General features: G+C 40.9%; 1 protein-coding gene across 2 annotated transcripts in view; it reads left to right on the top strand.

Moving 5' to 3' along the window:
• LOC149578569 (uncharacterized) overlaps positions 1–18,981 on the top strand; it is a 266,266-nt gene that overhangs the window by 171,041 nt on the left and 76,244 nt on the right. For both annotated transcript variants that reach the window (XM_089829921.1, XM_089829924.1), the window contains exon 10: positions 18,069–18,178. In XM_089829921.1, coding sequence (XP_089686047.1) covers positions 18,069–18,178 — 110 coding nt within the window. The remainder of the gene's footprint in view (positions 1–18,068; positions 18,179–18,981) is intronic.

Raw genomic sequence — 18,981 nt, 5'->3', positions numbered from 1 at the left:
ACTCAAAACAACTAATTACATTTATTCATAAAAACAACATAACCATCATGAACTAGAAGGCTGTGTCTCAGACTGTGTAGATTGGCTACAATGAAGTTGATACACTTGTTCCGTCCGAACTTTCAAATCAGCTTTGATCTGAGAGTTCTTCTCCACTACTTCTTTTAGCATCAAAGGACCTCCTGACACTTAGTTTCTTTCTGATCATGAGCCTTCTTCGTCGAGTCCTCCTGTAGTACTGCTACCAAACGCTGTTCTGCTGTGCTAGTTACTGTTTTGCCTCTCGCTTCCCTCGTGCACTTTCCTCGAGTTATGCTAACAGGGCTGTCCGCCCTGCTTCCCATGCAATCTGCTAGGTGGCAAGTCGGTCGGCCATCTCCTCCTGAGCCTTCTCGGCCGTCTCCCGAGCTTCCTGCCCAGCCTCTGCCTGTCTTCTCGTTGTGAGCACCAACTCTGCCAAGAACTTTCTCCGCTCTGTGATGTCAGCAAGGCATGAACTAACATCCTTATCCTTCTCCTCCGCTAGTGGTAGAGGGTCTGTCACTTGCACCTCTCCATCTACTTTCTCTGCTGCTACTGCACTCTGATCCTCCATCGTCGGTGATGCAGGTACCTCAACTACCTCACTGTTTGACCAAATGGCCTCCAATTGCAGGTCCTCTCTCATGGGAGACTGGATGGAAGGACCTCTGGCAACAGGGGTAAGTAGCCGTCGCCTCAGGTACTCACTTGCCCAACTTGCTAAACTCATCCGTTCCACTACTAGCACCTGGGGTTCTGCTTTCGGCATGCTGAAATCAGCATCCTAGTCCGCTGCCTCATCCAACAGAGTGTCGGCAATTGTGACTACTGCATCCGTTCCAATCACCTCTAGACGGACCTGCTCCTAGACGCCTCCCTGTCTAACTCCTCCCTCCGTGGCTGTTAGCTTTGCTATAGGAGGTGGCTGTGACAAACTTACTGCTACTTATTGAAGTGATCCTTGCTCCGGAGGTATGGGGGTTGGTTCTTGAACCGTTGGCTGAGGTTGTGTTCTTGTAGGTTGCGTACCTGTAGGCGTGCCTGCTAGTGATGCTATCTTCCGGCTTACTAAAGGTTGGATAGGTGCTGAATGTGGGACTGATCCTGCTACCGCTGTTCATGATCTGGGATTTAGAGTGACTGGGGTCATCACCACTGGATGCCGAAACTGTTTGAAACTTGGGATGTGAACATCTACCATGTTGTGCATATGCAGAGCTGAAAATGATTGAATTGATGGCATAGTAGTCATTGGCACAGCCGTCAACTGTCGCGAAAAGCGAATTGTGGTCGTTGAAATCACCCCAACTTCCTCATCATCTTCCCCCTCATCCTGCTCCACCTCCTCCATATCCTCTGAGTTGTCCTCCTCGCAAGATGTATTGTGGCGGCCACTATCCGTGTTGCCTAATTCCTCCATCTCCTATCATGCCCTCTTCTGTCCAACGCCCTTCTGTCCTCCAGGTGAGTCTAAATGCCTCCATTGCATTATCGGAGGCTCGCCAGGTACTGCCGGACTTGGCTGAATTTCCAACATTTCTTGGGGTATCGTCCTCGCAGTTGCCTCCAGAAAGAGTCTGATGGCATAGTGCAGCATGTAAAATGTTTTATGCTGCAATGTCATGAACTCATCCATGCGCATGGCCAAAAGGGAAGCCCAATCGTATACCTTCCCATTCATGAGTCCGTTCATCATACTGACCAGCGGAAAGGAAATGTTTGATGCCCTACTTGATTTTGTAAGTCTACTCTTTATCACGTCCATGAGGCACTTCCAATGGCCTTCTCTGATGTTAGAGTTTTGCAACCCTCTTCACCTCGAGGTGCCGACAAGGGCATCTTTCTGTTGTTGTACCTAGTCATTGCACGCTAACTGTACCAGCTGCAACTTCCTCTCCTTGTCCATCTTTTTGGGCTTACTATTAGTTTTCTTTCCTCCTTGTGCCATTCTTGGTATGCCAAATACTCTGGTAAAGTCAGCTGGCCGGAATGAAATCACCACGTTGTACCCCAAATATGGAACTGAACTCTTCCAGGAGTGCCTGTCATATGCCTCAATCATGGGACGCAATACACCTTCGAAGTCTCAGATATAGAAAATTGGCATTCGGATTGCCCATTCCACCTGTGCCTTTCGGATGCTTGCTTTGACAAGGTGGGTATCCGGATTTTCATTCCACCATTTCTTACAGTCCAACCCATTCAACCCTTCGAATGCTACATTCTGCGGCATTGTCTTCACATTCGGCTGGTTCTGTACTTTGGCCCTTTGCTTGCCCTTGTCCTTTCCGCGTGGCTGTGTTTTAGAAGGCCCTGCCTGTGCATCTCGACTCATAGCTGAATCGTGATCCAATTACTTCCTCCAAGCCCTCTTTCCGGTTGATTGTATTCCTTTGCTGATTTGTGAGATATATGCCGTTAGGTCAATTATTCTTCGTACACTTGTCTTTTGTTAAAATCCTCCTTCAAATGTACGGTCCCTGGCAACTAATGTTTCTTTTCTCCTATCCCTGCATGCCGTACGGTTGTACAGTCATTCTTTTTCCATGCTGATTCCGAACCCTCCTTTGAGCTTTTAAATGTCGTATAGACACTATCGCACCCCTCTAGAACCAATTCGCAGGCCTCCACGTAAATGTATTCGCTAGTTAGAAGAATTAATCACTACCCTGCCTTATTGCAAATCGCAACTTCCAATCTCGGCTTCTTAATCGAACTGGGTGCCTTCCAGTAGACACTTGTTGTGTGCCTTGGCTTAAGCTTTCCCTGCTAAATTCTCCACGCTAAACTTACTAGACATTAAACTCCTTCCTGTTATGCCTTGCCATCACTACTATTGAGTGTAATAATAACTCCTCCCCTATACGCCTTCAGCTTGGGCACTTTGAATTGAATTTTACAACTTATTACTCTTGCCACCGTACAGAACTTTACCTTACAGAGCGCTCCCCTGTCCGTACAGACAATAGCAGTCACCCCAGGCTGTATGATATTCTATATGTATCCTGCGTGTGATACTGGCAACCAAAAATGCCGTATGGTGATAGTGCATATGAAGCCAAACATATGGCGATTTAATTTCCCTGCTCCTTCCCTTGACCATGTACGGTGTCCACTACGTACAATGTTAAGAGCTATAACAAATACCGTACAGACAGACACTAAAAACACCATACGATTTTCATTATTCACCATACGGTTCTCCATAATGCCGTATGGCCACTTGACCATACGGTGTTTTAAAAAAAAAAAAAAAAAAAAAAAAATTCTTTTTTTTGTTTGTATTGCTCCTTGATATTCCTTGATGGCAACTTAGCTGGCGCGCGATAAATTTTCAACTTACACCCGTTCACTATTTCCGAAACTTCCTGTCCATCCAGTGTCCATAACTTGATTGCTCCATTATCGCCTACTTCACGAATTTGATATGGCCCAACCCACTTAACTTTAAACTTGCCTGCTTTGATCTCATTCTGATTGTCACACTTCAACACCTACTGTTTGGGATGAAACCTGTTCAGTTTCAGGTGTTTATTATGCCACGCTTTGTGCCTGTTCTGTGTCACCTCCATGACCGATTGTGCCAATAGTCGTTATTCCTTGAGCTTGTTCAGATTATGCAACCTCTCTCTCAAGCTTTCCATGTCGCCTAACTTATTTTCCAGTGCTATCCTCAGGCTCGGTATCATGAATTCCGTTGGTACCACTACCTCCTATCCGAACATTAATTGGAACGGTGTGTGCCCCGTTGTCACCTTGTACGCCGTGTGGTAAGCCCAAAGGGCAGAGGGTAATTTTTCCTCCCAGTCTTCACCTTCAACCGCACAAGACTTGTAGATTATTGATACCAGGATTTTGTTTGTAGCCTCGGCTTGTTCGTTTGCTCTTGGGTAGTACAGGCTCGATAATGAATGATAGATCTTGAATTCAGTGGTGAGCAGTTGGATAACATGGTTCACTAAGTGTCCACCCCTATCACTTGTTAATTGCAATGGAATCTTGTACCTGGTAATGATTTGCTCATAAATAAATCTTGCTGTGCTTACCCCCGAGTTATTTGGTAGTGCGCGTGCCTCCGCCCACTTGGTCAGGTACTCTGTCGCTACGACAATGTATCGGCATCTTTTGGTTTTGCTTGCCTTCAGGGGTCTGATGAAGTCCAATCCCCATCTTTCAAAGAGTTCCTAAGCATGTGAGGGATTCAGAGGCATGAAGTCTCTTTTCAATGGTTTCCTGGCTCGCTGACATGTGTCGCATGCAACGACCCATTCCCTGGCATCGTTGTGTACGGTTGGCCACCAAAGTCCTGCTAGGAGTATCTTCCGTGCAGTTGTATCTGACCCCGTGTGTCCTCCTGTCGGTCCTTTATGTGCTTCCTTTAGTACCCTTCGAATCTCTACCTCTAGGACGCATCGCCTTAAGATTTGGTCAGGTCCCATTTTGTATAACAACCCATTGATCAATTGAAACGTTAGGCTCCTCAACACCAACTTGCGTCTCTCATTTGGTGGCATATTACTCGGGAATTGTCTCATTGAAAGGTACTCTCCAATGCTTGTGTACCATTGCGGCAGTACTGCAATTTGGAACAACTGTGCATCAGGAAAATCGTCATTCACTCCGTCCGCCGGTTCTCCTGTTTTGAGGTGTGACAGATGATTTGCGCTCACATGTTTCTTCTGAGGCCATATAATGATCTTGAAGGTGAACTTTTGCAATAGAAGTAACCACCGGCTGATTCTTCCTTGATTGACAAGTTTATTGACCATATATAACAGAGCCTGATGGTCGACATAGAACATGAATGCACAGCGTAGACCATTCCCAAGGCTTCCCGTTCGGTTGTACTGTAATTCTATTCTGCTTTCAATAGCAATCAACTGGCAAAGTATATCAGGTGATCCAACCCGTGGCTACCTGTTTGCGCCAAGGTTGCTCTGATTGCATAGTTGGACGCATCGACGTGAACATGAAATTCCTTGTTCCAATTTGGGTATGCCAAGATGGGTGCCGTAGCCAATCATACCTTGAGTCCTTCAAATGCCTCATCCTATTCTTTCTCCCATCTGAACGATTCTCCTTTGCATGTCAACCTATCCAACAGGTATGATACTTTGGCGAAATTTTTGATGAACCTTCTATAATAGCTTATGTGTCCGAGGAAGGACTTTACCTCCGTTACATTGGTGGATGGCTGCATTTCCAATATGACTCTGACTATGTCTGGGTCTATCTTCAATCCCTCCTTATAGACTATGTGTTCGAGCAATCTTCCCTGTAGAACCATGAATCTGCATTTCTTCGGATTCAGGGCTAGGCGCACCCGTCGACATCTCTCCATACATTTGCCCAACGCTACCAGATGTTTGTCCTCGACGCTGAATATAGACCAATCATCCAGGAACACCTTGAAATTTCCAACGGACATTTTATCAAATATGTGCAGTATGATCTGCTGGAATGTAGTTGACGTGTTGCACAGGCCGAATGGCATCTAGTTGTACGCGTACACCCCATCCTTTACGACAAATGTCATTTTTAGTTTGTCCTCCTCTGCTATGGAAATCTAATTGTATTCGGAAAACCCGTCCGTAAAGGAATAAATTTCATGTCCTGCGACCTCTTCCAATATACTATTTGTAAATGGAATCGGGAAGGGATCCTTGATTTTGACTGCATTAAGGCATCTGAAATCAGTGCATATCCGGATTTGGTTGGTGTCCTTTAATGAGATTACTATGGGTGACACCCATTTACTTGTTTGCACCTTGAAAATAATACCGGCTTCCAGCATCCAGTTGATCTCTTCTGTAACCTGTGCCGCATAGTTCTTATTCATCCTGTAGGGTTGCTTCCGTACAGGTAGGGCTCTTTCGACCAATGAGATGCAATGCACACACAACTCCAGCGATACTCCTTTCAGATCCTTGTATGTTCATGTGAATACATCTTTGTATTCCAAGAATATCTTGAATGTTGCTGCTTTTAGTACTGGATCCCAGTTATCTCCCACCAGTATGTTTCTTGGTTCGGCCTCGTCTCCCAAATTCATAGTTTGCAGTGTGGCTTCGTTGTATTTGATCGACTCCCCCTTAGTGAATGCATGGGCGAGTGTTTCATCCAGCGGCGCATCCCCCTCCGTTACTTCCGTGAATTCTCTTGGAAATCCATCATCGTTGTGTCCTTCCTTTATCGTCAGTATGTTGCAACTTTGGAATAGTTCATAGTCATCCATCTGCCAATGGAAAAGACCGTTCACCGAATCTAAATTGTCGTCTGTTGATCCTCCTTCCAACCGCAGGACTCCCTCCTGATCTGATTCCATACGTTGCCTCTCTTCATCCTCTTCGGAATTTGATGACAGAGCTTCTTCCCCTACCATTTGGGTGTGTAAATCAATGATGAATTTTCGTCCTTTGCTTTCAAGTGATAGTGTTTTTCTTCCAGTCGTGTTTAACTTTGGCTTGTATGAGCCACCCTCGGCCCAAGATGGCATCGTACCCTTTCCTCTTCAGTGGGATCACGACGAAGTCAAGAAGGAATGACTGTGTTCCAGTCGTCACCGGTTGTGCCGTGAGGACTCCCAATGGTTTGATCCCGTGCTAGTTCGTCGTTAATAATTGGAACGTTGGGGGCCACAACGTTGGCTGCCCTAAACTTTTCCAGGTGTCCTCTAGTAACACATTGACACTAGACCCTCCGTCCACAATCGTGTTCGTTATAACAGTCCCCAGAATTCCCATTTTGATGACTGCCGGATGTTGTTCGGATGAGAGAGCTAGCAGCATTGGATCCTCTGCACTTGTGCCACTTTCCTTTTCTCTTCCTTGTTTTGCTGGCAATTTAGTAGATGGGGAGATGTTCATGAGTGCCGATTGGAGTTGAGGCATCATGAGCAGTAGATTGTTGATTTTGATTGGTACCTCCATTTGTAATATCTGTCATACGATGTTCTTTTCTGTGCCGTTCCTTGCTGAGGTACTAGTAGTGTCCTTCAACTGTGCTTTCTTTGCCTGCGTTACTTTGCTGGATTTCTGCCTGCGCTTCCTCCAATCTCTTCTTTTCTTCCGTCGGGTCGGGATACAGTTTTGCTTGCTTCCATGTGATTGCCAGAACCTCCTCTTCGTCCATCCCGATGGTGATCAAATTTACTCCGGATTTTGGGCACTTGGCATCTTCATGATTATTGGGTCCGCACCATCTGCATAATAATTTTGGGGTGTTTGCCGTTGTACAGTCTTGGGCAAAGTGGCCCCATAGATTACATGCTCAATATTGAACCGTCGACGGACCATTCACATTGTACTAAATTCGACTTTTGTTGCCATTATTATTGTTGCCATTGTTGTTGTTGTTTTGACCTTGTCGATTATTTTTGTATCCTCTCGACGTGGCACCCTCCGAACTGGTGTTGCTGCTCCCTCCGGACATGGAAGCCTCCTGTGTCAGGAACACTTGTTGAGGTCCTCTTGTTTTCATATTGAAGGGGCATTCCTTTGTGGAATTTCCCATGATTTGGTAGATCTTGTAGAATTGGTCCTTCGGATAGGATCCCTTCATATGGCCTTCTTTCTTGCACTCTGTGCACCATAGCTTATTTCCCATGGTCTCCTTCTACATATTCTTAAATTCTTTCACATCCGGATCATGTCCTTCTGGAGGGCTCGGACCTTCCTATTGCCTTTTTTGTCATTGCTGCTCTCCTCTTCTAAAGATGTGTCGTCATCTGAATTAGACGAGTTACTCTTCTTCTTTTTTGTCTTTTGCTCGCTTTCTAATTTCATTGCTCGATTGTATGCTTCAGTGTATGATGATGGCGGCACAATCCTCATCTTCTTCTGTAACTTCGGGCGTAATCCTTAAATAAACCATCTCTTTTGCAACCCATCCATTGGCTTACTCTCCATCTTGTTTATTAAGTCTTAATTTTCAGGCATATACTCGAATTGTTTCATTCTTCCCCTGCTTTGTGTTGTATATCTCCGCTACGATCTCATTGTCGTCACGCAACAGTTGAAATTTCGTGATAAACTCCTTTTTAACGTTGTCCCGAGTGGTTAATTTTTTAGGATCCGTATCAGCGAACCAATCAATTGCGACACCTCGTAGTGTTGCCAGAAATTGTCGTACCCATTCATTTGTATTTGTTATGCCATTCGCCCTCCAAATTGTTTTGCATGTTTTGCACTGTCGGATTGGATCGACTGTTCCATCACCATCAAACTTTGGCAATTTCTCCTTTGGTCTTGCCATTATTATTCGAGGATGAGGGGTTTGTTGTGTACCCGCATTGGTCTGCACACCCGCACTGTTCTGCACACTCGAGCTGTTCTGAACACTTGCGCTATTTAGTACACCCGTGCTACTTCCGACAGTTGTGCTATTTGGTGAAGAAGGGTTTTTGTCAATAGAAGCTGTTCGTTCCAGAAGTATATCTCGGACGAAGAGTTCACTCCACGCTCGTCCTCCCTCTGCACTCTGAGCCGTGCGAGTTAAACCCCTTCCGTCTAGATTCTCTTCCCTCGACGTATGTAGGTTCACAAACTCCTCCCTTGCTTCTTCCAGCAAATCCAACGGCTGTCGAGTCTCTTCCAACAATTCTTCAGTGCTTCGGTGTCTGTTGGCAATTTGCTGAAACTGTCGTCTGTGTTCGGCCTGTTGTGCCAAAATTAAATTTGCCTGTACGGTACGTATTCCATCTTTTCCCTTGAGCTTATTTCTATCCATGTTAAGCTGATTTGGCATTAGTCTGCATTCCTCTACCTTCGTTCCAGGTCCATCAGGCAACGACACCAAATGTTTACCGTATGGGGTAAAGAAATCAACGCATACAGGCAATAGATAAGAATAGAAAAACTCCTTGTATTATTTGCATATGCCAAAGACATTACATTATGCTTCCATTATCGTTACAATGATCCCGGAGGATGTATATATACTTTTCGAAGAACTTTCCCGAAGGGGTCCGTCGACTACATAACAAGAACCTTCCCAAAAGGGCATATACCGACGACATACATCTTGACACACACCCTATCAGCTACACAATATTTACTGACGACAAAGCAATGATGATAACATTATGTCCTTGTTTATGTTGATGATTTTACCATCACAAGTAGTCCTATTTTTGACAAAATTGACCTTGGTCCCTTACAAGTTGAGGTCATGCTGCAATTTTTTTTTGAATAGGTTTCCCTTCATAGATTACAAATTTTCAATCCTTCCCCCACACCAATGGAGGTCAGTTGGAGTTGTTAGCCTATGAATCATCTTCAGTAGCCAATGATATATTCTACAAATTGTTGTTGAGTAGCTTGACACATTTTAGATCCACATGATTGGGTCGTGGTTTCGTTAACAGTCATGTCTAATTTTTTTTGGCACTAATGAAGCTCTGTGACTAGATACATTTAGATATGCTAAATGTGTTCTTGACTTTAGCATTATATAGCAGAGTACTACAAATCTCTAGTTGATAGGATATCGAACTGAGACAATGCTTGGACAGACTAGTTTATACTTGGAGATCAACTCCTAGCTACATTAATCCCTTTGGTTTAGGAGTTGTTTGTAGAGTAAGCTTCAACAAATTGTGGCTTTATCTTCCATTGAAGTACAATGCAAATTACTTATTAGTGCTTGTTGTGAAGTAGTAAAGCTATGCTGTGATGAGCCCAAGCTGGCTCTACTAGTTATGCTGATGAATGCGATGATGGTCTTTTGATTTAATAATAAGTATGAATTGAAATAAAAAATGAAATGGAATATTTGCAAATACAACATAGAACTCACACCAACTATTAATTTTGAACATCTGCTATTTGCTTTATTATCAAATCAATTGATGCAATGATAAGGGAAAGTACAATTTATTCTTGGAAGAACCTAATTTTGGTTGCGAGCTTTCAAATAGCAAGCAGACCATACTTTATTCCCAAATGCAGCCTTGGAAAAGACATGCTCGCAGCCCTCCTATAGTGCCATCATGGTACAGCTGAAAATGCTACCCACGGTCATTTGATGACAGCCCAGATATGATACAAATTGACACAGTCCGCTAGGGTCTTAAATCCTGTCAATATACCATTGAAAATCTACATCAAAGCAGGGAATTCAGGTGCCCAAAATAACAGAATCAATACCTCATCTGTAATGGCGATAAACAGCAGAGATTGAGCACCAACTGTCCAGCTCGGTCTCATGTACAAACACCCAGAATAGCAGAATGAAATCATCCAGCTCTGGGAATACCAGATGCTCAATGATCAGTCACAAAGCCGCCAGAGCAAGGCAATTACAGTGGCTTAAAAAATGCAGGGCAATGTCCCCGCTAAAACAGTAATTCCATGCCTCCCAATGATGATAATGGAATATAGGGACAATGAATGTTCAGTTGCAAATGCAAATAAATACCAATCCCCAATAATGAATGCCTTCCGAAACAGTAACAACAGCAGCGGAAGACCCCAGATAAATTCTCGGAATATTAATTCGAAAAACTCTTCAGCCACAATTTGCTTATCAACCACAGGAAACACAGTATGAGAAAGCTCCAAATTCAAACCCCAGGAAACTTAGATTGAATCCATTATACTTTAGCAATGGATTGAAATTAACAACTCAATACAAACCCTCACAAAAGATAATAAAAAGAAAATGACTAATGCATGATTCTAATTGCTACATGAAGCCACTTAAGCACTTGGCTTCTCCATACACCTTTCATTAAGGTTGCTTCATCAACACACCATTCATTTAGAAGCTTCCAACTAATTGTTTTAAATAAATAACTTTTAAGCACATAGCTTCATGTAGACACTTTTCACTTAAGACATTTTACAATCACAGTTCCATTTTATAACACAAAGATAAAGGCCTTTTAATAATTGAAGCTCATTACTAACTTATTAAAGATGAACTCCATGAATATGCTCAGTCATATGCAGATGGCGACCAACTGGCAATGCCACCATTGCCCTGCCAAATATAGTTATTACCCAAACTAGACTTTCTAAATAGGCTTACTATAAATAGAAAGTCTGCTTTAGAGACCCACAAAACTCATTGTCAGCTCACAAGGGTCACCATGATTAACTGGCCTAGACCACTACAAGAACCTATAAAAAATGGGGACATTATAGTCCTCCCTCTCCAAGATTGTTTGTCCTTGTAAGAATTTGGTATAGCTCTGATACCATGTAAGAATTTGCCTAAGGCAATAATTCAACGCCAAGATCAAGAAGCTCAGTAGATAGCACAAGAGAGACATATAGTGATCAAATGAGAATGGATATCAGATGATTGGATATCGGATAATTGGATATGAGATAAATACACACTAGAAGTGCCTTGTATATAAAGGCAACTAGAATGACTAGGAGTTAGCAAAGAGATAAGGATTACAACTCCACATGTCCACCAAAGGTGGATTATCCTCCATTGAGCAGAGGAGTTTGTGTGATGATGAGAGGATAAGTTTACTTAGGTGTATCTTATAAAGAGATGTTGTAGACACTATGTGCTCTAATAAGTTGCTATTTCCTGTGTTGTCAACAAGACAACTCATATGTCTATGCATATTCCTAAGTGTCTACATGACAACTAATATAAAAATGCATTATCCTAAGTAAACTTATTTAAAGTGTAATAATAATTAATTATTTACACTAACACCCCCCTTAAGTGTAACTTAGGGGAATGCACTTAAGCTCACAAAGCTAAATGCAAGATGCAATGTGGGTCCTGGCTATTAGGCCATGTTAGGTACCCATGTTCAAATGCAATGCTCTACATACAATGCTATGCAATACAATCTCTCTGAAAATAGAGAAAGAGGGAAAATCTTATGGGAAAAACCTCCTCCAAAAAGAGAGATGAAGAAGAAGAGAAAGATGTCCCCAATTAGTATTAGGTGGAAATATCTTCAAATATAGATAAGGAAATACTTTCTTATGTTCTCCTAGATGATCAATCACCAAAGCACTCCATTTTTGATAGTTCCTTTTTGTCAATTTGAATTTTAAACCAAAGTGACACTTTTGACATGACTCCATGAGATAAAATAATGTATGCACCCCCAAAATGCAAAAAAACAAATCATAGAAACCCCATCAAATGCATGATTTGGCACTTTATATTTAGTGCGATTACAATGGCCGCTTGCCAATTTAGGGTGTAAGTGGAGTTCTGATTTTGATGGTTACAACAACAAATATGAAGTTATATCAAACTCAACAAGATAAGACACAAGAACTCTCAAGGATCTAAGTAATTACAAGTGCCAATAGGCCAAAATGAGACCAAAATTTGAAAGTACTATGTCTACTCAAAATTACTCCAAACTGATACCAGATTTCAAAGTAGACAAAAAATTATGCACTTTCAAAAAAAATAGCACCTGAATATGTGTCCATATGAGCCCAAACTAAGCCTTTGAAGTTGCAAAAATAAGGATTTGCGATTTGCAGAAAAATACAAGAACAAAGGTCTCAAACATCCTGTACCAATGTGTAGATCACGAAATTCTACCGCAAAACAAAAAAAATTGCTCAAAAAAAGGAGTCTGTATGAGGGAGATATCGCTGCTTGAAAATCACCTCTGCAATTATTTTTCTTGAATTGCCACCGTCGCACCTCCAAAAATCAAATGCCTCTAGATTTCACCTCAGATGCCTGATTTTGATAAAACAAAAGTCGATTTGGGAGTTTTTTGACCTTCTGAATATGATGCCAATATCTGATTTGCATTAGCAAGCTCCAATCTTGACCTGCAAAAAAAATCGCTCCAATGGCTATGCAATGAAACTCCTATGGCTTGTTTACCACATATATCAATGGATTAATGCATATAGACAATAGATAAGAACAATAGAACTCCTTTTATTATTCACATATGCCAAGAGATTACATACAGAGCATAAGATAAGATAAGATGGTTTATAATGATCCTAGACAGGGTATAAATACTTCGCGCCAAACTTTCTCGAAGGGGTCCGTCGGCTACGTAATAATCCTAATCTACCCATTGGCTACAAAATCTTTACCGACAACATGAGCCCATCAGCGACACAGTTTCTACCGACGACATCGTTCTGATACTATGTAAAAATTTAGTATAGTTTTGATACCATGTAAGAATTTGCCTAAGGCAATAATTCAACGCCAAGATCAAGAAGCTCAATAGATAGCACAAGAGAGACAAATAGTGATCAAATGAGAATGGATATCAAATAATTGGATATGAGATAAATAGACACTAGAAGTGCCTTGTATATGAAGGCAACTAGAATGACTAGGAGTCAGAAAAGAGATGAGGATTACAACTTAGCACATGTCCACCAAAGGTGGATTATCCTCCATTGAGGACAAGAGTTTGTGCGATGATGAGAGGATAAGTTTACTTAGGTGTATCTCATAAAGAGATTTTGTAGACACCATGTGCTCTAATAAGTTGCTAACTCCTGTGTTGTCAATAAGACAACTCATATGTCTATGCATATTCTTAAGTGTCTACATGACAACTAATATAAAAATGCATTATCCTAAGTAAAGATAAGTGTAATAATAATTAATTATTTACACTAACAGTCCTCAAGCAATCTTAGTACACAACTAACTCCAACCTCCACGAGGATCCCATAGGACAATGCACATGATATCCCTGTCAATGCTAAGCAATCTCCACTCATACAACACCATTAGAGTAAACAACATAATTTGTAAACTGCACCCAATGCTCGACCTAATGATGTAGCAACTGAAACATCACAAGCAACTCAATAAGGAGTTTCGTCTTGCCTTCTTCCTCTGCACTAGCTAAACAATCCTACCAGATATCTGACTTAGGCACAAACAAACTCTGCACCTAGTGGAGATGTTGTATATGGGGATCAAATATGAAATTGTATGCACTTCCCACAATATATTCCTCACTGGAATCCTTCTTATCACCAACAACCCTTGCTAAAGATTTAGCTACAAGAGAACTTGGTGCAACATGTGGTTCTCTATTGCTCTCAACAAATTCACTCATCCCAACCGAATCAACAACACACGTACGCTTAATGGATGTAGCCATGTCATAATCTTTGAGTTCAGGAACATCACCAACTGCTGCTATAGGCAATTGAACTGTGTCTACAGATGGTGTTAACTGTGCCCAACTCCACTCAGGTGCGTGATCAACATCAACCTCAAAAAGTGGATTGTTATAAGACAATGCTACATCCATGTCAAACATGGGATTGTCCACAAAGTGAACCTGAACACTGTGTTGATCTGCTGTATGACATGATGCTATCTCTACATCACTTTCCTCATAATCAACAAGAACATGTGTGCTATCATCATTGCACACATCAACAACCGCATGCATACTGCTAAACACCTCAATAGATGGCTCAACTACCATGGAAGTAGCTGCTGATCTGATAGTAGCATCATATGCTCTCACTACCACTATCCCTGCATCACTCAAATGCATGATCTTGGGAACTCATGCCAACAACTGCAACATCCAACTCATTTTGACATGAATTTCAATCATCCTCCACATCCATTGTGTCCAACACTTGAGAACTGACATGTCATGACTCAAAAGGAATGTCTTGCACACCTATAGTTACCACTGTATCAAAATGCACCATCTTGCTGGCCACCTCTCGCAAATTTGACTGCCTAGGCCTCTGTTTATCCAGTGGAGGCCTACCTCTGGTATGTTCCCACTTGTGTTAGAAATCTGTCAAAATTAAGGTTCTGCTTGATTGCTTGCGACAGAGCATCCCTTTTAGCAAAGTATGCTGCCACATCATCCATGACAGGTTCAGCCTCAGTCTTTATACCGATCGCATCTACCTCAGGTCTTAGAAAAGTAGGCCTCTGTGGCGTATCATATGTACTAGTGTAACCAGTCTTGTGGATCCTGTCGTTAATCCTGACCTGGTCCTTTGCTTTGCTCCTATCACCAGCTCTAGACCTGTCATCAACTTGGCACTTGTGTGAACTGATAGAATCATCTCGAGCTCTTCTCAGTTTACTCTGTCCTCTAGGAACTCCAATCCGTTGCAGAGAGTGAGAAAGCTGCTGCAACACATCTGAAACATGATGGTGTTCAGCTGCCAAGTCTTTGGAAGTCTCTTTGGCCTCTCTATCAATCTTAGGGTGGCCCAAGATACCAAATTATACCTCCAGTTCTCCATCACCATGTGGAGAAGTGCGACCTCTGTGGGTGTAATATCTACTCAAATTCTTTTTCTGAGCCATAATGCAATGAATAATTAATCTCTGAATCCAATTCCCTATAGGCGGTCAAGAAACTGCTCTGATACCACTGTGATGAGCCCAAGCTGACTCTTCTAGTTATGCTGATATTTTTTTGGTTTTTCAAATAAGCATGAAATGAAATACAAAACGAAATGGAATTTTTGCAAATACAACATAGAACTCACACCAACTATTGATCTTAAATGTCTGAAATTTGCTTTATTATCAAATGAACCAATGCGATGATCAGGGAAAGTATAATTTTTTCTTGGAAGAATCTGATTTTGGTTCAGAGCGTTCAAATAGCAAGCAGCCATACTTTGTTCCCAAGCACAGCCTTCAAAAAAGACATGCTCACAGCCCTCCTATGGTGCCATCACAGTATGACTGAAAATGCTGCCCACAGTCATTTGATGACAGTGTCCAATTTGCAGCTCTTTAATAGCCCAACTATAATACAAATTAACACAGTCCGCTAGGGTCTTAAACCCTATCAATATACCATAGTAAATCCTCATCAAAGCAGGGAATATAGGTGCCCAAAATAACAGAATCAATGCCTGGTATGTAATGGTGATTGACAGCAGAATTTGATCACCAACTGTGCAGCTCGATCTAATGTATAAACCCCCAGAATAGCAGAATGAAATCGCCCAACTCTGGGAACACCAGATGCTCAACGATCAGTCACAAAGCTTCCCCAAGGAGGGAATTAAAGTGGTGCTTGAAATGCAAGGCAATGCCCATGCTAAAACAGTAATTCCATGCCGCCCAATAATGATAATGGAATCCAGGGACAATGTGTCCAACTGCAAATGCAAATAAATACCAATTCCCAATAATGAATGCCTTACTAGAAAGAGTAACAACAATAATGGAAGACCCTAGACAAATTCTCCAAATTCCAATTCCAAAATCTCTTCAGCCACAATTTGCTTCTCAGTGATAGGAAACACAGTATGAGAAAGCTCCAAATTCAAATCCCAGGAAACTCAAATTGAATCTATTATACTTCAGCAATGGATTGAAATTCACAACTAAATACAAACCCTCACAAAAGATAATAAAAAGAAAAAGAGTAATGGATGATTCTAATTGCTACATGAAGCCACTTTTATAAAGCACTTGGCTTCTCCCATACACCTTCCATGAAGGTTGCTTCATCAACACACCATTTCTTTAGAAGCTTCCAACAAATTCTTTTAAATAAATGACTTTTAAGCACATAGCTTCATGTAGACACTTTTCACTTCAGAGGCTTAACAATCGCAATTCCATTTTATAACCTGTAGTAAGATAAAGTCCTTTTAATAATTGAAGCCTCCTTAATAACTTATTAAACATGAACGTCATGAATATGCTCAGTCATATGCAGATGTTGACCAACTGCCAATGCCACCACTACCCTGCCAAATATAGTAATTACCTAAAATAGACTTATTATAGATAGCAAGTCTGCCTCAGAGATCCTCAAAACTCACCGTGAGCTCACGAGGGTTGCCATGATAAACTGACCTAAATCACTGCAGGAACCTGCTAAAAATGGGGACATTACATACACTGAGTCTTGTTTTCCAACTCTCTCCACCTATTCTTGAAGTTGGCAATGAATCTAGTTTATTATACTTAAATCAAGTACTATGAGGTCTGTCACCACTAAATTTGATGAGTAGTTGATCTTGAAGACCTTCCTTTCTAGTATTGTGCCTCTTGAGAGCATTTTGCTGTCACATGACTAAACCTTTTGGTTGTATTCTGTTAGTAAAAATCCTGTGACAAAGTTGGGTTGTTTTCATTTTACATATTTAAGGAGTGATGGGAGGGGCATTCGATATAATGATTTAGACAAGAGGTATATAATATAATGACTTATGCATTAGTAATAAATAATAAAGTAACTAAATGTAAGTTGCAACAAATATAACTTTCTTTCACAGCTTTCAATGTGTGCCTAATGAAATATTCTTTCCCACTCTTTCACTTTTTTGCATCCAACAAAGGGTTTTGACTTTTATATAATATGACAGACAGAGATGGCCATCCTTTCTCGTAGTGAAAGGCATCAACAAATTATTCTGGTGCTCATGGTTCGTGATTGATCTGATTTGTGTTCCAGTTATTTTGAGTGAGATATTATTGCAGCGAACCTCTTTAGGATCTTCTTGCTTCTCTTTATGTAGTGCTAATATGAAATACACAAATATTACTCATAGGACGGAGAACTTTTATGAAAACCTCTTTGAACAAGAAAAGCCTTGACCAGTGTAACAAGATTTTGCTTGCTTCTTCTTAATCTACAAATCAATTCTGTTTTCAAAACCTAGCTTACTTTATTTTATGGTTGAGAATATGAAGATTCTAATTTTACAATAGCAAGAGAAAGATTATCTGCAATGAACACATGACTGGGAAATTTTGGGATTGTTTTTTGCTTCTGGTGGTAACTGATAATTGTAAATTAGCCTAATCAATGCTTGATAGAATTGAAGGATTTGTGTTTGTAAGCTATACTACTATGAAGTTAGTGTTGGTGTCCACATATAATGTTCTTTGTTACGATTCCAGTTTGTTGCACATAGTAATGTGCCAATTAATTCTGTGTCATGAGGCTTATGTTGAGACACATCAAACTAATATATGGTGTAATTCCCACCATTACATCTAAAAATGTTTTGCATATTTGTGATTTCTAGTATCAGATTTTACTTGTAATAAGACAGTATGTGCATGTTGGTGGCTTAACTTGCAAATAACAACGAAGACATACTTGTGTCTTTTTCCAGGATACATGAAAATGCCTTTTCATGCTTTGAAATATCGGCTATAAATGCTGACAAACCTCCATTGACACTCGAACAAATCAAGGGTCGAGTCAAACAATTTGAAGCAATAGGTAATTATTCAGCTCTCCACAGCCCCTATTTCTTTCGTCTCAAAGTTGTTCCATCTATATGTAGAATATTTGTTATATTTTTCTGACAATTCAACAACTTAATAGCTTGCTTTGAACAAACAGGTGATCATGATTTTATGCCTTGATTTTAGTTTTTCATTTTTTTGGTACAGCTGTCTTGCTTTATCATTTTAATTCTTATATGGTTTTTACTGAAGTCCTTTAAAAAATTAAGAACTGCAGTTGTTTCCTTGGATTATTTTTCCCTTCATTTTAATGTTTACTGCTTAATATTTTTTCGTTATGTGGGTGTGCTTTTCTTTTTCTTGATTGATAAATGGCCAAAGCCTAGATTCATTATTATTATTTGTTGGAATTTATTATTATTATGTATGAAGCTCGAGTAGACTCGAACCCAAGACCTCCCCACATGAGAGGCTTACAAGTTACCATTGTGTTGTAGGCTCCTGCCTAAATGGGTGTCCTTGAATGTAAAATAATTTAGGCATCTTTTTACAACGACCATTTCAATATATTACTGGTATTAGGTAGGACTTGGGAGATTTGAGTGAGCGAGTGGGAGTAATGACATAGCATGGGTGTTAAATAAATTGACTGTAGGGAAATATAATATTTATGCTGTTACTAGCAGGGAAAAATGCCACAGTAGAAAAAGAGAGAGTGTGCAAAGTAGCTTTTTATGATCTATTGAGATTGCCTTGAATGAACCTTGCTGCACATATTGCTGTTTTGTAGTCATTGATGTCAAACTTGGTATAGTATCCAGAAGATGGATACAGTGT

The sequence above is a fragment of the Cupressus sempervirens genome, chromosome 1 (assembly GCF_028749045.1).
Source record: "Cupressus sempervirens isolate cs-2001-9-10 chromosome 1, ASM2874904v1, whole genome shotgun sequence".
Classification (NCBI taxonomy): Eukaryota; Viridiplantae; Streptophyta; class Pinopsida; order Cupressales; family Cupressaceae; genus Cupressus; species Cupressus sempervirens.
This window is presented reverse-complemented; position numbering and strand designations above follow the sequence as displayed.